This window comes from Meles meles, chromosome 20 (assembly GCF_922984935.1).
Source record: "Meles meles chromosome 20, mMelMel3.1 paternal haplotype, whole genome shotgun sequence".
NCBI classification, from domain to species: Eukaryota; Metazoa; Chordata; class Mammalia; order Carnivora; family Mustelidae; genus Meles; species Meles meles.
Window position 1 is genome coordinate 54,103,712 of NC_060085.1, and position 22,571 is coordinate 54,126,282.

Genomic DNA, 22,571 nt, shown 5'->3' on the forward strand with positions numbered 1-22,571 from the left:
GCAAGTTTCTTCAATGTTTTCTTTTTCAAAAGAAACATTCAGTTCACTATTAAGAGAAAACATGGAAACTGGTCCTACTGAATCCGAAAGGAGATGTCTCCTCTTTGATTTGTATGTGGTTACAACAAAAAACACTCCTCCTGCCAAACTAAATTCCCCCGGAGATGCCTCTCCGGCCACTCAAACCCAGGCCATTACCACTTTTTCAAATTGCACGTAGATAATGTTTCCAACAGATTAAGAAGTTGCTTTTTCTCTTCTTACTACTAACAGAGACAGTTCAAAATGCTACAAGGCAGTGGAGAAACACCTCATGGTTATGGCAGGAGGTAATAAACAATAAGAATTCGGAGTAGGTTCCTTTCTTTCTTTTTTTCTTTCTTCCTTTCTTTCAATTTAGCTTTCTGGTTGGTGTGTTGTGCAATCACTTCCACAAGGGACCGGAGTGTGGAGGGAACATCCTTCAATGTCAGAACTCTCGCAGAGCTGTACAGGAAATGGGAAATCAGACAAAGAGCCAGCCTGTGCTTTGTGACATGGGTGCCCTTTCAGTCCCCCAAACTGAATAGAAAAATTCTTCATTGTTTGGGACAATCGCTCCTGAAAACAAAAACTCACTGTAACTTTCTGTTCCCCTCTACATGAAAATCCCAAGTACCGATTGGAATACAACATGAATACTGTAGATAGTGCATGTTTAAATTAAGTATCAAAGTGAGGGGGGGGGGGGACCAACATGTATAACTTTCCCTGGTCCTAGAAGTTCTTCCTCTAAAGAGAACACCAACAGAATTTAAAAATAATCAATTATCAAGAGTTAAAAATGTGAAGAGTTAATATGTTGCAAGCAAAAAGGAAACTTTTAACAGTTTGTATTTTACTGCCTTCCCTCCCCCACTGTAACCCTGAAGGCTAAGATACAAACAACAAACTTTGTACTGAAAATAGTACATAATCAACACTCGCCTTTCAAAGCACCCTGAAATCTCAAGAAAGAGAACAAAATACACAGAAGGCATTCAGAACCCTAAAGGAGGAGTGGCCTTGACAAAAGCAAGAGAAGAGCAATTTCTAGAAAGGAACCTCTACCTTCGTAGCACAGAATGCCGATATTGTTGTTCATCTTGTCCAAGTACTGGTAGTTCAACAGGTCCATCTTCATAAATAGCATTTATTGGGCTCGCACAGAAAACCAGCTCTTTGCTTTTGCCCCAAAAGAGTACGTTTCAAAAAATTAATTATTACTGAGTAGCTCCTGGCTCTTCTTAAACTTCTCAAAGACTGTGAGGCCCAGCCTCAGATGATCAAAACAAAGTATGTAAAAGTTAAAAAAAAAAAAAAAAAAAAAAAAGGAAGAAAGAAAAAGAGAAAAAAAAAACACGCACGAAAAATCAAAACTCACACAAAAACCTTTCAAGGGCTTATTTGTAGATGGTGTATGTTTTGTATCCTCAATCGAGCACTTAAAAAATGTCTCAGAAGTCTTTACGAATCTTTCTTCGAAATAAAAAAGGAGTGAAAAAAGCAAAACACGAAGCACATTTCCTAGGACAAAGCCGCGCTCGCTTTCCTCACAGCCCGCTGCAAGTTAACTGCGCTGACATGCTGGCTATGCCTGGTATGACTCGTATGTAAACGAGCTTCCTCTTCCCAGCGGGAGGGAGCACGGAGCATGCTCACTGAATCCCTGGAGCTCTTCAAATGTCAGGGATATTTTCTGCACAAGATCAGTCTCTAAATGTATTAAGTGTTTGAAAGAAAGAGAAAGAGGAGGTGGAGAGTCTGTGCAGAGGGGCTGCGGCAGAGCTGCTCTCGACAGGAAACAGCCTTGCCACTGCAGAACCGTAGGAGGAGAAAGAAAACCCAGGAAGTTTCTTTTTTGGGAGCTGAGTAAAAAGTAAAAAATCCATCATGGAAGCAAACTTCCATAGAATTTAACTTTTTGGTGTATCTTTGCTGTCGGGGTCCAGAAACACACGCTGTTTTTTGCTGTGGTGCATACACCGCACATCTATGTAAGGTTTCTTTTTTCTTTCTTTTAAAAATTGTTTTATAAGGTCCATTTATACTTGAACTGTGTGTTTCAAATTTTGATGTTAATGTTACATATAACTTCTCTCATAATCTTCATGACAACTCACATGAACAGGGCAAAGACGGTATCATCTTTTTACAACAGAGGGATTAAATGACTGGCCCAGGACCCCAAAATAGTCGGTAGAACTACTTTTAGGGTATTTTTCGCCCTAATAACTTTTCAAAACAACAACAACAAAACCAGGAGGGAAAGAGAAAACAGAGAGAGAAATTTAAGCAAGGAAGAAAGGTATATCCAAATGCCTATTTGAAATGATGGGGTGTGGGGGAGAATAAAAATATTTCCACTTTGCATGTGTGAAAGCTGTTCCATCTATGTATTAATGGCTAGTAGTATGCTGCTGTGCTGTTCCTATCCTGTTCCTTTAAGAGCCTTAAACTGCCTATCTCCAGTATCTAGCACAAGCAGGCACCCAAAAGCTGTTTACTGAATGAGTAAATCACCCAATGTTCAGAGCCTTTAGCACATGAAGAGCACACTAGCAAACAGAGGGGAAAAATCATTATCTTTGCAGACTGTAGCTAGCTTTTGGCACCATAAATAGACTAACAATTCACCACAGGAAGTGTTTGTGTATTGGTATTACTGTATGCTATTGGGAGATCTAGAAAATATTAAGCAGTGGCATAGTGTAGACCAAGACCTGAAATTTTAATACTCTAAAGTAAGAGTTGAACAAATAATTTCAAGGAATTCAATTTTTAAAATCCAGCAATAATTGCACTTCGGATGTTAGACATTCATGGCAAGTTGCTCTAATCTTATCTTATTAGGAGATTAATACAACACCCAACACCACCGCCATCACCGGATAGGAGCAGGTGAAGCAGACAACTCAAGATTTCACGAGCTTTAATTTATAAGGGTATTAACACTAGGTTATGTATTCTGGATACTGAATAAGCTACACTGAAAGACATATATACCATCAACCATAATTAAAATAATGGTATTTGGCAGGGAGGGTCAGAAGAAGCTCTGATACCATCTATGATACACTAGATTATTACATCTCCAACAATCTTAAGATCTTTAAGCACCATATTCAAATTCAAATGATAGTTTTAGCATATAATTACTGTGCTGCATCAGGTCTCAATCAGAAGACATGATGAGTAATTAGCGTGTCCCCTATGGGAGAAAGTTGGCTGCACGTTAGAATCAATGTGGACTTCTAAAAAATCCTGATGCTAAGTTGGCATCAAACTAATCCGAGGAGGTGGGACCCAGGATCAGTATCATTTTTACAGAGTCTGAGGTGATTCTAAAACGCAGTCGAGGTTGAAAATCCTTGTTTTTATCAAAGAGGAAAAAAAAATTACCTCCCTTAAGATACTTCATTTTATACACTATTTTGAGGAGGAGAGCTTTCTATTTTAAAATATATTGATTTAGGGGCACCTGGGTGGCTCAGCGGATTAAGCCTCTGCCTTCGGCTCAGGTCATGATCTCGGGGTCCTGGGATGGAGTCCCACATCGGGCTCTCTGCTAGGCAGGGAGCTTGCTTCCTCCTCTCTCTGTCTCTGCCTGCCTCTCCGCCTACTTGTGATCTCTCTCTCTGTCAAACAAATAAATAATCTTAAAAAAATAAAAATAGAATAAAATATAGTGATTTGGGGGTGCCTGGGTGGCTCAGTTAAGCATCTGCCTTCCACTCAGGTCACGATCCCAGAGTCCTGGGATCAAGCCCCAAGTATGGTGCCCTGATCAGTGTGAAAGCTGCTTCTCCCTCTGTGCCTCCTCTTGCTCATGCTCTCTCTCTCTTTCTCCTCCCAAGTAAATAAATAAAATCTTTTAAATAATATAATATAATATAATATAATATAATATAATATAATATAATATAGTATGTAACTAATATAATGTAAGTGACTTAGCCAGATTCAAACAGTGCAGCTGTCAAGGAAGGTATGAGTACTTTATAACTTCCCTGAAATGATGCTGTGTCACTTGCAATGTGCTTGCAATGTGGCCTCTGTGTGGCCATTATCTGTGTGGACAGTCCCAGCAGTGTATACTTTGACTTGCATTTACAGCCATCGGTGGCAAAATTCCCAACATCCAGGCCCATGGATGGGTTCCAGAACTGGTTGCTACTATCCATAAGAAATAGATACGGAAATGGAGAGTGAACATTTCAAAACTTTCAAAGCAGTTTGACAGAGCAATTTAATGCCTCTTAAATCTTAATTTTAAAAAATGAGGGTTTATTTTTTCATAGTTTTAGTTACTGAGTTTTGTTGCATTTTATAAAAGCTGGCAGAAAAAAAACAACACACAGAAAACCTGGCTCCCCCATCCTTCCCAGGCAGTCCGAGCAGCCTGGCGCTGGCAGCTGGCTAGTTACGAAGGGGGGACTGCAGTGCAGTGACTCCCTCGAGCGCGGCGCCTTCCTTTCCGGCTCCTCGTGAGTCTTTCACCTCATGCTCCACGCACACCGAATCACACATTTTAACACCACATTATTTCACTCCTCGGTGCATATGCTCTCTTCGTGCAAGACTTTTCCAGCCTGTCTACTCAGCAAACACCCATTCTGCCCTCAAGACTCAGCATATGCCTTTCGTGTCTTGTGGGACCCCCCACCATCCTTCCATCTTCTTGCTCCCTGTTCTCCGTCATTGTGCTTCCAGACACACACCTCAATTCTGAATGCATTTAAACTTGAAGAGCAAGGATTATGGACTCCTCGCTTCTTCAAGGTCAGTCTGGCATTAGCCTGGTACAAGGCAGGCCAATCAGCGAATATCTGTTGGATAAAATCAGTAAGATTAAAACACCTCACAGGGGGAGTGTCTGGGTGGCTCAGTTGGTTAGCAGCTGCCTTCGGCTCAGGTCATGATCCCAGGGATCCAGTCCTGTGCCAGGATTCTTGCTCAGAGGGGAGTCTGCTTCTCCCTCTGCCCTTCACCTGGCTCGTGCTTTCTCTAGCTCTCTTTCAAATAAATAAATAAAATCCTTAAAAAATATATGGTATTTTAAAAATTAAGTGATTCTGCATCTGCCAAATTAATAACAACAAAAAGACTTTTCAGTCTTATTTATGTGCTGGTGAGGTGAGATCCTAGTAGACTCTGTGTTTACTGCTAGTGAAGTGTAAACAGATAATGCCTTTCTACAAAGCAGTCTGACATTCATATCAAGCTATTTGTGGTGTTGGAAATGTATTTATTGGGGGGTGTGGAATGTTTGTATTCCCTTCCTTGTACCAGATTCTACTTCTAGAACTCTATCTCAAGGAAATACTAAGATTTGATCAAAGCGTTACATAAAGATGCTTACCACCCTTTTATTTACAATGCTGCAAACTTGAAAACCTGAAGTCCAAAGAGACTATATTAAAACTACAGTATATAAGGGCACCTGGGTGGCTCAGTCAGCTAAGCATCTGACTCTTGATTTTAGCTCAGGTCATGATCTCAGGGTTCTGAGATGGAGGCCCATGTCAGGCTCCATGCTTAGCATGGAGCCTGCTTAAGATTCTCTCTCCCTCTCCCCCAACCCTTCACCCCCGACTCAGCTCTCTCTGTTGCTCTCTAAAAAACAGTAACAACAACAACAAAGACCTATAGTATATTGACAGAATATTATTCAGCTGTTAAAATTCCTTCAAAAATATTACAACATGAGGAAAGGCTATACTCTGTATGATAATAGTACTACATGTTAGCTGAATATAATCAAAATAGGATGTAAAAGTAATAATTACACAATATACCAGTTTTGCTTCTATATTAATGAGACAGACACATATATAGGAAAAAAGTATACATATGTATTAAAAACATAATAAAAAACACCAAAACGACAGTGTCTATCTTTGAGGAGTGGGCATTTTGACATTTTTCTGTATTTCTAATTAAACTACAAATATACATATATTTCATATATAATCAAGGTGAGGGTGAGGAAGGTTCCCCACTTATTAAAAAGCAAGCGCATAATGAGAAAACATGCGCTGTTAAGGCATGAGCAGTGGATCATTTGTATCTTATCTGTAAACACCTCAATATATCATTTTGATTTACATTTAACCACTAAAGATTCCAAATGTTTATTTAGACCTTTGTGAGGTTCAAAGATGTTTATGATGTTTATTCGAACGTGTCCTAAAGGGACAAAAGAGAAGCTCTCTGTACTTTAAACTTTCAGAGCAGGTAGACACATATGCATATCCTTTCTGTCTCCTATTGTTTACTATTACTATTTATTTCACATATTAGTATCAATTCCCCAAGACCTCTCTTTCTTCTGGAGCACAAGGAAACAGAGCTTCAGTGCTTGGCATAAAGCTCCCCATGGCACACGGCAAGTGCTCCATGCATGTTCGCCACAGCGGCATCTCAGCCCCTCTCTGGGTGACCATGACAGCAGTCCAGGCTGATTACTACGTTAAATTGTTCAATTTGCTACAGCTGACTACCAGTGTAGAATCACCAAAACTGTGAGCTGCTTAAAAGCCAGAAGATCAAATTCACTCTCCAGATATGTTTTTAAAAACAAAATGCCCTCGTTAGAGCATGTGCAGGGAAGGGAAATTTTTTTTAACTTGATTTTAAGTTAGTTAAATTCCAGTTAGTTAATGTACAGTGTAATATCAGTTTCAGGTGTACAACACCCAGTGCTCATCACAGGAAGTGCCCTAAATCCCCATCACCTATGTCACCCGTCCCCCCACGCCCTCCCTCTGCTAACCATCAGTGTGTTCTCTGTCCTTAGAAGTTGTTTCTTTGTTTGCTCCTCTCTCTTCCACCTGCTTTGCTCATTTGTTTTCTTTCTTAAATTCCACACGAGTGAAATCATATAGTATTTGTCTTTCTCTGACAGACTGATTTCACTTAGTATAAAACTCTCTAGCTCCATTCACATTGTTGTAAATGGCAAGATTTCATTCTTTTTGTGGCAGAATAATATTCCACTGCATACACTCACACACACACACACACACACACACACACACACACCCCACATCTTCTTTATCCATTCATCAGTGGATGGACACCTGGGCTGCTTCCATCTGGCTATTGTACATAATGCTGCTGTAAACACTGGGGTGCGTGTATGGAGAAGGGAATAATTTTATTTTATCTTATCTATCTTATTTTATTTTATTTCTTAAGAGAGGTGGGGATGGATAGAGAGAGGGGAAGAGAGAGAATCCCAAGCAGGCTCTAATACTGGGCTCAATCTCACAATCCTGAGATCATGACCTGTGCTGAAATCAAGAGTTGGATGCTTAACCAACTGAGCCACCCAGGCACTCCAAGAAGGGGCTCTTTTAATGTTAAGTCTAACAATAATCTCTTCAAAGACACAGGGAAGCAGAAATAACCCTACTATTCTATTTGGTTCCTTTAGTGGATTCAATTGCTCTCCTCCCAGGATTCTAGGTAAGCTAGATATGTAGTTAATGCTCTCGTTTAAGTTTTCTCTTTACCACACATTTATTCTCTTTAAATCATTTTAAACTGATACATGAATAATAATCAAAACAAACCTAACCAAAGGAAGAAAGTAAGTTTGACTATACCTTGACCTAAAGTCTCAACTGAACACGAAGCTCACTGTAGAAAACTACTTAAGAGCATCTCTAGAATGCACTGCCATTTATGGGTACATTCCTCAGTATAGTATGAACAGCAAGAGTAACGATGATGATGCTTGTACAACATTTCCTTGGGTAGGCACTTTCCCTTTTTTATCCAATTATACTAATTGCTAAGATGAAGGTTTTAGAAGGAAAGCACAGAGAAAGGATTAAATTAGCACCTACACTGAGTGTCAAGAGAAAAGACTTAAGAAACCAACTTTCTTTGCTGTTAAATATTGTTTAGAACGCAAAGTTTCGCAGGTCCTTAAAGGCCTACTTAAAACCCCAACCTCAAGAACCCCATTAGCTAGGATAAATCTGTATAATTCCACCGTGTTTTAGGCATACTGCACTTAAATCTAAAACAAAGGAGACTATGAGATAATTTATATATCTGTCACCCACCAGTTTATAAAGGCTGCTTTGAACCCACTAGGTCTTCAACAACATAGTTGTTAAACAATAAGATACCAAAACAAAAACAATTTTCAAATGCCTCAAATATCAATGAGGTGAACCTATATGTCTGTCAGGTTTCCTATGTTAACTTCATTTTCTTTCAAGAAAAGAATTCCTAAATATATAATAAAATACTGATTTTTCTCTAACTTGGAGTTGCTCACAGAGGAATGATGAAAAATATGCACTATTTTATCACCTTTTTCACAAAAGCAAATATTTTTGATTATAAAATGTCCATTTCTAAGTTAAAGTGCTCTCAACTTTTTTTTTTTTAATGATTTTATTTTTAAGTAATCTCTACACCCAACATAAGGCTCAAACCTGCAGCCCCAAGATCAAGAGTCACGTGCTCTACGGATTTTTCCAGCTGGGCTCCCCAAAACACTCTCTACTTCTATTAAGTATTACTAGATTATATGCTGTAATATAGTGAGATTTTAGTACAAACAGAAGTACTTTTTAAAAAACCTTAAAAAGGTGCTTCAAAGATTTAAACTTTCAATACAACAGCGCCCTCTATGGGTGAATTTTAAATAGAAACAATAATTTTGAGAATTCAAACTGCACAATTTGGGCCATTTTCACCTGACAGACATTATATTTCAAACACAATGAGCCTCTTATTTTATTTAATTTTAAAAGTCCCAGGAAATATCTTTTTTTTAAAGTAGGCCCCACACCCAGTGTGGGGCCCCTAAGCAAATATTTTTTAACAAACAGTTGAACGATCACTAAACTATGCAACAATTAAAATACTAACAAAACCAATTCTATTAATATCAAATGATTGAATATAAAGTCTTCCTTTATTAACATGAATTTAAGATATAAATGGTTCTTAAAGTATCATTTTATATTTTATATATATTTTGAAGCATAATGGATACATAATTCTATATCGGTTTCGGGTGCACCACACAGTGAATCAACATTTATATATATTATCAAATGATCACCATAATAAGTTAGCTACCATCTTAGGATTGAGGATCTCTCTTTTTCTTTTTTTTTTTTTTTTTAAGATTTATTTATTTATTTATTTGACAGAAAGAGATCACAAGTAAGCAGAGAGGCAGGCAGAGAGAGGAGGGGAAGCAGGCTCCCTGCTGAGCAGAGAGCCCGATGGGGGCTTGATCCCAGGACCCTGGGACCATGACCTGAGCTGAAGGCAGAGGCTTAACTCACTGAGCCACCCAGGCACTCCAGGACTGAGGTCTTAAATTGGAATAAATCAGTACTGGGAGAAGGAACTGAATCAATCAGCATTCCCAAGGAAGGAGAAATCTCTTGCAAAACACCATAACTTATTAGTTTTACAACTAGAACCTTATATGACAACATATAAGCAAATGTTTTGTTGCAAACGAAACTTTTACCATAGAGGTTTTCATTACTAAAAACAACTTAGGTTCGGTAAATCCCATCCAAAGAAACTTCACAAATAAAAGATTAATAATAAAAGATTATTCCCGCTATTCGCATTCTCACAAACCATAATCATCCACAGATGTATTCCTTCAAGGCTAGAACTGCACTGCCTTCCATAGTAAAAATAAGAGAAGAAATCCAATGGAGGAAAAGTTCCAACATTTAACATTTGAAGGGCTAAGATCACCGACCATCCCAATATCTGGCCTAATCTTCAAGTAACAGTTCAATCTGCCTTCACAGTACCTGAGTATGCAGCATTTTCTACCTCCAGAATCACCTATCCAACGAGTTAGGATCCCACCCAGAAAATAAACCCCACACCAGGTATCTTAAAAGAGGATTTTAATGTTTCCCTGCCTCCTGCCCCCTTCTAGGTACTACCCTCATAAGGTAACTAATACTCTAATCTTTCACAACATAAATTAGTTTGACCACCTCATATAAATAGAATATGTCCTGTACTCTTGTGTGACTGGATTCTTCCACTCAACTTTATGAGTGTTACCCTTATTTTTTTTCTTTTTTTTTAAGATTTTATTTATTTATTTTGGAGAGAAAGAGAATTGCTTCTTAGCCTTCTGCCTAAGATCAAGTGTAAAGAGAGAGAGAACAGGGCGCCTGGGTGGCTCAGTGGGTTAAGCCGCTGCCTTCAGCTCAGGTCATGATCTCGGGGTCCTGGGATCGAGTCCCGCATCGGGCTCTCTGCTCGGCGGCGAGCCTGCTTCCCTCCCTCTCTCCCTGCCTGCCTCTCTTGTGATTTCTCTCTGTCAAATAAATAAAATAAAATAAAATAAAAAAAAAGAGAGAGAGAGAACACGCAAGCAGGGGGAGGGGCAGAGAGAGAATCTTAAGCAGAATCCATGCTGAGCATGAAGCCTGTCATGGGACTCAATCTCATGGCCCTGAGATCATGCTCTGAACCAAAATCAAGAGTCGGATGCTCAACCGAGCCACCCAGGCACCCAGTATTTCCTTATTTTTATGTGTAGCTTAAAAAAATCATTCCTTTTCAAGGCTATATAGCATTCCACTGCCCTAATAGATGACACTTCTTTCATTCTACTGTTGATGGGCATTTAGGCAGTTTTGATTTATTTGGGGGCAATGATAATGTTTGCCACAAATCTTCTAGTACATGTCTTTGGTGAGCATATAGCTGGGTTTTGTTGTTGTTGTTATTGTGGTTGTTGTTCTGGTAAGTCTTAAAATCGGATATTGTGTGTCCTCCCACTTTATTTTTTTGCAGCTTTACATTTTTATGTTTTTCCACTTGCTGACACACAATGACAACAAAGCAGCCATACCAACACACAGTCCTGCCAGCAACGTATGGGATTACAGGATGCTCCACACCCTTGCCGACACTTTCCCACCTTTTTCATTCCCGCTACTCTGGTAAATATGGAGCAGCTACACTGTGGTTTTACTTTATACTTCTCTGAACAACAGTAAATGCTTGTAAGAGGCAAAGAGACAGGATTCACCACACATAACAGAAGGGGGACAGTCTAGGCCACTGGCTCTCAACCACAGCAATTCTGCTTCCCCCCAGCCTGGGGGACATTTGGTGATGGCGGTTGTCACAACGTGGGGGATGCTACGGACATCTAGCAGCAGACGGAGGCCAGCGATACGACAAACATGCTATAATACACAGGACCGGCCCCCCACAACAAAGAATCTGCTAGACCAAAATGGCAACAATGTCATTATCAAGAAACCCTGTTTTAAGCAACCCATTATTAGAAATTTTCTCCTTAGCCATGTAATCAGTGGCCAGTACAGCTCAAGAGGTCAATTTCTTATTGTCTCAAAATGTTATTTTCTCCCTAAAGATGAAAGGATAAAAGACAAAGGATAACAAAAGTCTAACTATGGAAAGAGCCTATATGTCTATCAACAAATGAATGGATAAAGAAGATGTGGTGTGTACGTGTGTACACACACACACACACACACACACACACACACACACACAGGAATATTATGCAGCTATCAAAAAGAACATGAAATCTTGCCATTTGCAACCACGTGGATGGAACCAGGTATTATGCTAGGCGAAGTCAGTCAATCAGAGAAAGAGAACTATCATGTGATCTCTCTGATATGAGGCATTTGAGAGGCAGGGTGGGGGCTCATGGGGGGAAGGGAGGGAAAAATGAAACAAGATGGGATGGGGGGGAGAGACAAACCATAAGAGACTCTTAATCTCAGGAAACAAACTGAGGGTTGCTGAGGGTGGGGGGGGCAGTGGCGAGGAGGGGTTGGGGGGGTAAGGGTGGCTGGGTTATGGACTCTGGGGAAGGTATGTGCTATGGTGAGTGCTGTGAATTGTGTAAGACTGATGATTCACAGACCTGTACCCCCGAAAAATAATATGTTAATAAAAAAAGAAATATTTAAAAAAAAAAGACAAAGGACAGTACTAGGTGTTGGGCGTGATACACAGAGTAGCATGGCTGTCAGGTTCTTTCTCACACCTGGTTTCTTTTTTAATCCCCACAACAATGCTATCAGGGACATCACAGTTTTACAGATGAGGAAACAGATACCAGCTAGCCGAAGTGGCTTGTCCAAACTCACACAAACAGGGGTGGCTCTGGATCTGAAGCTGTGCTTTTCCACTACACCCAAGGTTTTACTTTCAACTAAAAATAAGAGCTTTTAAAGTCCACAAGGATTATTAACTTGCGAGGGACAAGTTTCACATCAGATCTGCAAAAAGCACCTGAATAAAAACGGTATGGGGGCACCTGGGTGGCTCAGTCGGTGAACCGTCTTGCCTTAGGCTCAGGTCATGATCTCAGGGTCCTGGGATGGAGCCCTGAGTTGGGCTCCTTGCTCCGTGGGGTGTCTGCTTCTCCCTCTGCCCCTCTCCCACTTGTGCTCACGCTCTCTCTCTCAAATAAATAAATAAAATTTCTCTAAAAATTTTTTTAACTGGATATGAAAACCATATCATTTGCAATGTTAAGGTTAAGACAGACCTGTAAGAACTATACCTTTAAACTTTTAAATAAATCCATCTTCCTCATCACACTGTGAGCTCTTTGAAGCTAGATGGTGGGCTTTTTTGTTTGTTTGTTTTTGTATTTGCTCCAATGCCTATAGGAGTAGGCATTTAAAGTTCCTAGGATTACTGACCTAAAACCCTGGTGAGGGAAGACAGAGTCTTCACAAAGCAAGCAGATGGTTCAGATTCTATTTTTTCACCCAACTATATTTAGTAGTCTAAAGTAGAATTAAAAGGTTATTGTTGCAAATAATCAATTAAGTCAAACAAGAGTCAGTACCATCAATTTTTTTTCACCACACATTTTTTTCCAAGGATGGATTTGCACACATTGCCCTGTCAATCATCCTTCAGGCCGTGATGCATCCAGCAGTGAGGACGTCACAGCTTTAAGGCCTCCATCAACTAGAAGAGCAGTTTGCAATCCTGGTCACGTATCACAATCACCCAGGAGACTCTGAAAGCCATGGATGCCAGGCCCTGTGTCTAGAAGGTGATTTAGTAAATCTGGGGTGGGTCACAGTGGGGCCCAGAAAGATGTATTTTCAATTAATGCCCAGGAAACAGCTGCACTTGGTACTGCTTGAAAATAGCTCCCTATGTGATTTTCACACGTGCCCCTCTCCTTGAGGTTCAGGAGCTCTGCACTGGGAATGCTGAGTTGAATTTAGTAAAGCACCTGGGTGAGGAAACCCCTTACCTTCCACACTCACCAGAGTTCAAGGACATCCCAATGACTTACTCCTGTGCAGGACTAGGGGGCGACGTGAGCCAACCTTAGACAGGGCTCAATTTCCTTCCCACTGGGAAGCAGGACGGTGAACTCCATCATTTGAATTTACACATTGTGTTTTGCTTTACATGGAAGAGACAAATGAATCCCCACATTCTCAGCCTGTCTTCTTCAACCACTGACACTCAGTAGCCAGAATAAAACTAGAGATTTATAAACTGCCAATACTCAACTGTGTTAATACCAGAAACGTACAAACCAGGCTTTTCTGCCTCTCCCCACATGGGTAAGGGTGTGTTAGTGGGTGAGGGGTCCTGGAAATGAGACAGGGCATTTACTGGAGGAGCAGAAAAGCATTTCCACAGTATGTGTGTCTAAGTCCAGGCTGGCAATGGTGACTTTGTAGTAACTCAGCACCGTGGACCTTCCTGGGGAGGACTCAGACAGCTGTAATGTCACATTTGTATGTGCCTGTGATTAACGTCCATCTCCCTCCCAGTCTTATCACTGCTTTCCCAGAACCTACACAATGCTGGGTACTTTGGAAGCTGATCAATAAAGAAGTAAGTTTCTAACCAGGCTTCTAAGACTAGCCACATTCCAGCCTCCCAGAGAAGCACGGACTACTGTGGCCCCTAGTAGTAAACCACAGCCCTGGGGAGGGAATGAGACCCTAGAGAAAGAGAGAAGAAAGAGGGCCTAAGAATTAAGGACAAAGCCAAGGAGAAAGGGCTGTAAGAAAACCTGGCTCTCCACAGAGGAAGTCAGGAATGGGGAGGCGAAGGAGGAGAAACAAGGTGAAACTGGAAACTGGTAGCAATGACGAGCCTACCCTTTTCACTCTCCCAATCTCAGATTGGCTTTCCAGTAATAATTACCAAAAGAGAAAAAGAAAAAAAAAAAGGCACTAGACTCGAAGTCAGAAAAGTTAGGTTCCTAGTTCCCAGAGAATTCTCCCTCTCCCAGCCTTAATTTCCTTATCTGCAAAAGGAGAATAATAAAACTTCCCTCGCCCATAACAGGGCCGTCAAGGACCCAGAAAAAACAGTTATTACAGCGTTGCGTCAACTACAAAGCAGGTACAAATGTAGACTCATTACTGCCATTCTTCCCACAGATGAGGTTTCCTGGTATCCCATGTGGAGAAGCGAAGCCTGTTCAGACAGTAAGACAGCCCTGCCCACTTCCCCATTCCCAAAGAACTTCAAACAGAAACATCTATAAAAACGCGGGAACAAAGGTCGTCGTCTTGCCGGTTAGCAGTTTCCTTATGCTTAATTAGACCTCTGTGGATTTCTGAAAGGAGAATCCAGGAAGGGCCGTGATGTGTACCTCTTCTGTGTATCCTGAGGAGGGAAAAGTAATCTAAGACGGCTGTGCATCTGCAAAGGAATCCACACACATCTTTTCTCTTTTAATTTTAAAAATATGATCATGATGCATGCTCAGTTAAATTTAGTATCCTTACCCTAAAAGTTGTCAAATATTTAAAAATTACATTGACTAGGTATCCATTATTTGGATGAAACAAAAGCCTACCCTGTAGACTGCATTAAAAACAGGGATCTAGGGGTGCCTGGGTGGATCAGTTGGTGAAGCATCTGCCTTGGGGTCAGGTCATGATCCCGGGGTCCTGGGATAGAGCCCCACATTGGGCTCCCTGCTCGGTGGGGAGTCCACTTCTCCCTCACTCTCTGTTCCTGCCCCTGGCTCGTGCTCCCCCACTCTCTCACTCAAATAAATACAATCTTTTGAAAAATAAAATAAGAATAAAAACGGGTTCTAATACTAGAGCAGATTTATTCTCTTGACTTCACACAAAATGTACATTTACTAACAAATCTCCCCAAGCCTCTTTCTTCTTTCTAATGTACTGTAGTCGCACTTCGATAGACAACATCCTTTCTCCAACCTCTGTGGTGCACGAATCAGCCTGAAAAACTCTAGGGTTCCAGATAATTCCTCCCTTCCTTTTTACCCCTTACCACTACCCAACCAAGGTTGCCACGTTCATTTGCAATCTCATGACAGAATTTCATGTTTTACAATAAATGGCAGTATTTACTATTTAGAGAGGGCTGTTTCAGCTGGGTTTATGGGTGGTTTTTCTTTGGTTTTACTGAATGAAGTCATGTGGAGAGAGAGCACACTGTCTTCCAAGGGAGAAAAAAAAAGAGAGAAAGAAACACACACACACACACACACACACACACACACTTTTAGCCTATCAATGGGCGTGAAGAAAATTGTTTAGCTCATTTTCCTGGTGGTTTGAATTAACAATACTAACAATAACAGCAAGAGGTCTTGAAGTAATCAGAAGTTTTACATTTCTTGGGGAGAACATGAAGGCAAGTCGTCTGCTACCTAGAGGGGAATCTGGCTTTTCAGCTCAGTAAGAATGAAAAGATCTAAAATTCCTGGTTGTCTTTAGTTCTAGGTTTAGTTCAGTTCTAGCTAGTTACTAGAGGGTTAAGGAGCCTAACCAGTTCACCCATGAAAGTTTCACATGTAATCCTATTACTTTTGAGTGGCTATCCGTGTTCTTTGAAATCCTCCTTGCTCAAAGACTCCTGTTACAGGATATCTGTGCTAACAGCCCTGTCCACAGGTTGCCAAGAAGAAAATTACGATCCTTGTTGCAGTAATGCCAATTTACGTGGCATCAAAATAAATGATTCTTCCTGCTCCCTCTTCTCCGTTTTCCCGGTAAAACAAGTTTTAAAATGAGAGAGAGAAACATGAGAAAATACAGCTTTGCACCTGCACGCTCAGGGCTGTCTACTTCCCGTACAAATAACCAAACGGCGGGATTTTATTTATAGATGCTCTAAAAATACAACTGTTTCCAAAGAGGTTAAAACACTTCTGGTTTTAGAAGTGAACCTGGAACCACCAAGGAAAGGTACACCAAGGCATTTTCCTTTGGAAAGCTGACGTGTAAAATAGAAGCTTTCTTTCTCTTGTTTCAGCAAACCTTCCAAACCTCTTCTGACAGTCTCTGCAGTGTGTTTGCTGCTTTAATATCATGATTAATTAAAGACCCAGCTGCCAATTTTAATAAACTGGGAAGGCCAGAGTGAAAAGGAATACATGAACTCTTTCTAGACCTTTCTTTTTATTCACCTGGCATGTGGCCCACTAATCTTCATGAAAGAAAAACCAAGCCTTCAATTCTCGCTCGTAAACACACATTTAGCTAACAAGGAACAAAAAGATAAGAGACTCAGAAGAACTTGCCTAATATGCAATTATAAAGTACTGAAATGCCTACTATGTGCACTTAGTGCCTGAATGGGAAAATAGTGACCTGAAAAGTGCTATTTGGCTGCTGCAAGAAGACATTACATACAGACACTTAGAATTTTTGTTGTTGATAAAAGAGTGTTGCTGAGCCTCAGAAGCAGAGATATCCAACAAGACTTCGCATACACATCTGAGGCCTACCCTCTACGCCTCAGGTACAGTTCATCCTGATCAGGATTACAGAGGAAGTGAAAATGCACCCAGCTCAGATACAATTTTCCTGCCTCCAAGTATTGTTTACTTGTCTTTGGGACCCTAGACATATGACAAGCGAGACATCCATAAAAAGACAGCTAGAGTGCCCTGTTAATGCAGGTACCACTTTGCTGGCCTAGAAGAGATGGGGACCCAAAGGTAAGACAGAGTCCCTGTCCTTGAAGAGTTTATACTGGAGGACAAACAACAAGAACTACTCACAAAGGGAAGCAAAGGAGGGAGGGAGCCTATATTCTGAAGGGACGTAGGTACGGCTTCATCGGGAAAATGGCCCTTACCTAGACCCTCACAAGAACAAAATTTCAAAGCAGAGCTGAGGGTAAAGGCATTCCCAATGGTAGTTCCTAAGACACAAACAAAATAAAATATTTGATATAGCTCAATGAGTTTTCCACTGATATATTAAGTGAACTTGAAGGGATTACTCATGGCAAAACTAACTTAAAATACTAAAATACTTAAAATGTGCAATCCTGGAAGCTGGGAGCTCGTGAGAAGCAAGTTTCAACCTTGTTCCGTCACGGAGTAGGTACGTGAGTGCAGGTATGTAATGCCTCTGATCTAGCTCCCCACCTTTGAAAAACGGGGATAATGCCAGCCCCCACAAAAGACCAATCACCCTCCTGGGATGCCACCCCTTCTATTGTGGCATTTAATACAGCCTGGTTTTATCTCTCATACAGACCAGGTATCCCTGAGAGCAGACCTCTTTGCTTATTTACTCTGAAATAGGCCGGTGCTCACCCAACAGATGCCAAATTCTCTTCCCTTCTATTGAATTTCTATTCACTATGAAAATCCCTTCCTTTGTACTATGAAGTATACTGTTCTTCAAATTCTGGAATATCCCTATTTCAAAATTTGAGTTTCATCTTGCACATTTCAGCATATCTCTATCCCAGTAGGATTTTTTGTTTGTATGAATAATGTTATAGGTTAAAAAATATATCTATCTCTTTGGAGACCTGGGTATATGAAATGCCAGCGAAAAATCATTTACATTTAGTTCTAAAAATTAAAAAACTTTGAGATCCTAACACTCAAGCTTTAATGATAACCAAACTTTCATTTCAGCTTTGCTTCCATTTTAGATCCAGAACACAGAACACCAGGGCCAACTGAGTGGCGCAGCTCGTTAGGCATCTGACTCTTGGTTTCGGCTCAGGCTGTGATCTCAGGGTTGTTCGTGAGGTCTAGCCCTGTGAGAAGTCTGCTTAAGACTCTCTCTGGCTGCCCCCAGCCCCAGCGCTTGCAAGGCACGGCTCTCTCTACAATAAAACACAAAATCATAAAAAAAAATAAAAAGAAAAGTGAAGAAAAAAGAAAAGAAAAAAAAAAAAGGAAAGAACACAAGATACCAAACCACAACAAAAATGGTCCATCATATGGTTCAGTTTCATCAGGGCAGCTGTGGGATCAAGCAGCAAAACTATCACACACGAATGTCCTCACAAAAATGAATACATAGACCTGCTTATTTATCTATTCAAACACTAAATAAGAAGGACCTGGGTTTAAGGGCTTCATGGGACAGCGCAAATTCCTGCTCCACTGGAGAAAAGAAATACCCTTAGGAGGGAGTGCCAGTAACAAGGTGCTGTGAAGCACCAGACTGAAAGTCAAGCTGCCTCTAGCACCAGCACTCTCCCCAAACACGCCCCACTCATCGCCGTTGGGCAAACTGCCACCCCAGAAAGCCCCATTTAAAACTGAACAGTAACGAGAAAGATACCATCACCAAATGATGCAAAATAAAAGAAGCAAAGAAGGGGTGCCTGGGTGGCTCAGTGGGTTAAGCCTCTGCCTTCAGCTCAGGTCATGATCTCAGGGTCCTGGGATCGAGTCCCGCATCGGGCTCTCTGCTCAGCAGGGAGCCTGCTTCCTCCTCTCTCTCTGCCTGACTCTCTGCCTACTTGTGATCTCTGTCAAATAAATAAATAAAATCTTAAAAAAAAAAAAAAATAGAAAGAAAGAAGCAAAGAAAAGGTGCCTGGGTGGCTCTGTTGGTTAAGCATTGAGCTCTTGATCTCAGCTCGGGTCCAGATCTCAAGGTCATGAGTTCAAGCCCCACACTGGGCTCCATGCTGGGCTTGGAGCGTACTATAAAAAAGAAAAAGAAAAAAAGCAAAGAAACATTACAAGTAACAAGGTGTTTGCAAAAACACACCAGGGAAATTTTGCTGCAAAGAATTTTGAAAGTTATAAAACAGTATTTCTCTATGAGATTTACAAGAAGAAGAAGAAAAAGGAGGAGGAGAAGAAGAAAAGGCATAAGCCCTCTGAAGATCTCTGTTTTTAAGAAAAGTATGACCACACGAGGAGATGAAAAAAAGCTAGCAAAGTTCTGGAAAGGAACTGAAAAGAAAAATTAGGCTGCAACAGAAATGGATGTCACATTAAAAGTAATAAAAGAAACAGGCATGAATGAACACCCAATTAGGTGTATGAAGGGCAGGCTTCAGGAAATCACAAGAGTTGGTTCAAGGATGAGAACACTCCTTGCATATGTTTGCTGTAGGCTTTCTGGAAAGAAAGAAGCTAAGAGAGCTACTGGAAGAGAGAGTCTTCTCTAGCTCATATGATGGAGCCATGTTGCTGCTACAGATGAGGTCGGCCCAAGGACAAAGCCACACACTCGAGAAAATCATAGGGAAATAAGCCAGAACCTGATAACACCAGGAACCTTTGAATCTCACTGCCCCTGAAGCCGTCCTACCTCGGACTTTGAATTAATAAGTTCCTTTTATTTTTAAAATCATTTTGAGTCTTTCCATTACTTGGAACTGAAAGCTTCTTGATGAGATTAAAAAACAACTGATACAGAAAAGGCAGAATTTTCATAATTTAAAATAACACACTAGGAAGACCCCCCCCCCCAAAAAAAACCAACTGAAAAAGTTTTCAAAACAACAGACTATAGTACAGTGGCTTGTTATAAAGTCAACTGTTAGAAAAATCCAGTACGAAAATACTATTTTGTGTGTGACAGACACAATCTGATGGCTAACTCAAAATACACACCCCACTCCCTTCTCTCTATTACCTCCACTAGAGGGGCTAGTGGAGTACTCCACTAGGAGTAGCCAGAGAACACAGGCCTGGCCAGTGAGTATATAAACATTAAGTCTACTTTGGGTTTCTAGGAAAGCTTTTGCTTTTCTTAATAAAAAGACCAGTTATGAGACTCTTTTTTCTTCCTTGCCTGACTTACTGTCTGAAATGCATATGTGATACCTGGAGATATGGCAGACATTTTGTGACCATGAAGCAAAAGGCCTGAGAAGGCCACAAAGAAACTTACCAGTAGTTACCTCAGAAAAACTAGGAACTTAAGATGGGAAGGATTTTCTTCACTGACTGAATTTTTTTCTCTAAACATTTTTTTTTTTTAAGATTCTATTTATTTATTTGACAGAGACTGACAGATCACAAGTAGGCAGAGAGGCAGGCAGAGACAGAGAGGGAAGCAAGCTCCCCGCCGAGCAGAGAGCCCGATGCGGGGCTCAATCCCAGCACCCTGAGATCATGACCTGAGCTGAAGGCAGCAGCTCAACCCACTGAGCCACCCAGGTACCCCTTCTCTAAACATTTTATAATCAAACTGATAAATAAATAATTATTTTATAATCACAGGAAAAGAGATTACAAAGAATCATCCAGAGGTAGTTAGGAGGTTTTAGACAAGGGACGAGTAAAAGCTGGATAGGCAAAACAGCAGGAGGCAAAAAATGTTCAGGCTACCAAAATGACATGAGCCGTAAGTTTAGGGAAGGGTCAGTAGAAAATACACCTGAAAAGATAAAAGGGGCCAGAGGATGAGGACCAATACTAAACCATACTTGACTCTGCACGGTAACAAACAGTAATACAAAATCGCCATTGGCTCCTTTTGGGGAGATGGAGGTAGTAATATAATAAAAACAATGGCTGAATCAGTCTAGGATACAGAATAAGCCAGGAAAGAAGCAAAAGGAAAAGGAAGTAGAAATCATAACTAATTTATGCTGCTTAAATCTCAGGTTTCAAGATTAAATTAGTACTAATACTTGATTAAAAAAATTATGTTAAAGAATTTGGACAGCTCTATCATTACATACTTTCTTTATATATCGTTATTTCCGAGATTAGCAAAATGATAGATTCCATTTTTTCTGTGCAAAACACAAACATAAGAGAACACATTTGCCATTTCTTTCTCCATTTCACTGTAAGACTAAATCCCATCTCAACGGTTCCAAAAAGGAGAGTAGCTGGACACAGAACAATCCCTGGATGGAAGGCAGCCTGAGTCCAAACTACTACTTCTGCAGAGAGGTAATAAAAGACCATGCGGCTAGGACCTGGGTTCTAGTTCCAAGTCTACATCCAGCTCCCCACACAAGGGAGTCATCTCCTCTCTCTGAAGCTCAGCACTCTCATCTATAAAACAAATGGGTTGGACCAAAAGTGTCCTATAATCCTTTCCAACTGTAAACCATGACGAACAGGTTAAACTTAAGAGCCGGCGGTAATAGCAGCTGAGAACCTGGGGCCACAACCAGAGAGCTGGGATTGAACAACAGAGTCTGTGTAGTAACAGGTTCCCAATGACACCCACAGTGAACATCTCCCCAATTGGCTATTTAAAACTTCTTGAATCCTGAGGAAGTCCTATCCTTAAGAACCTATATGACCCAAGTTCATATTTACCGTGAATATAGAGATCTTAATAGCTACAATAAAATATATCATTCATTACATATATAAGACTTTTGAAAAATTATGTAACTAGTAGCTTGATAGTACAGAAAGTAAAAATTCACCCAGACTACCACCATCTTAATGTATACATGGCTTTCATTTTTTATACCAATTCTTTCTATTTCTTTAATATAGTCAGAAAATACAGTGTCTGCATCTAATGAAGTATGATTCGCCTTAAAAAGGGAGGAAATCCTGCCATATGCAACAACACGGATGTACCTGGAAGGCATTGTGCTAAGTGAAGTAACAGTCACAGAAGAACAAATACCAATTCCACTTAATGAGGAATCTAAAACGGTCAAACTCGTGGAAAGAGTAGAAGGTTGGTTGCCAGGGGCCGGGGTGCGGGGAAAGGAGAAATGGGGAGTTGCTGTTCAACAGGTGCACACGGTCAATTCTATAAGATGAGTAAGTTCTAGAGCTCTGCTGTGCAACGTGGTGTCTGTAGTTAGCAATACTCTTGTGTGCATTTAAAAATGTGTTAAGGGGCGCCTGGGTGGCTCAGTCAGTTAAGCGACTGCCTTCAGCTCAGGTCATGATTCCAGGGATCTGGGATCAAGTCCCACATCAGGGCTCCCCCGGCTCTGTGGGGAGCCTGCTTCTCCCTCTCCCTCTGCCCGCTACTCCCCCTGCTTGTGCACTCTCTAAAAATAAACAAACAAACAAATAAATAAGTGTTAAGAGGGAGGGGCGCCTGGGTAGCTCAGTCAGTCAGGAGTCCAACTCTTGATTTCCGCTCAAGTCGTGATCTCAGGAAATTGAGCCCTGCATCAGGCTCCACACTCAACGGGAAGTCAGCTTGAGGTTCTCCCTGTGTCCCTCCTCCCACCTGCATGCACTCATGCTCTAAATGAATAAATAAGAAATGTGCTAAGAGGGTAGGTTGCATGCTGACTGTTGTTACTGTAATTGAAAAAAGTAGCTACTGAAGAATATTATTCACTATCTCATTTTTTGCTCTTACAGTGCTGTGATGAGT

At 40.8% G+C, this 22,571-nt stretch overlaps 1 protein-coding gene across 4 annotated transcripts in view; it reads right to left on the reverse strand.

Annotated features, from left to right (window-relative positions):
* The window catches only part of VGLL4 (vestigial like family member 4), a 159,503-nt gene that overhangs the window by 83,243 nt on the left and 53,689 nt on the right, over positions 1 to 22,571 (reverse strand). Inside the window, exon 1 of one of the 4 annotated variants that reach the window (XM_045990785.1) lies at positions 1,090 to 1,607. The exons of the other annotated variants lie outside the window; for them this stretch is intronic. Within the exon in view, the coding sequence (XP_045846741.1) occupies positions 1,090 to 1,171 (82 nt within the window). The 5' untranslated portion in view covers positions 1,172 to 1,607. Of the gene's footprint in view, positions 1 to 1,089; positions 1,608 to 22,571 lie in introns of those variants that run through there. 4 annotated transcript variants of the gene reach the window in all.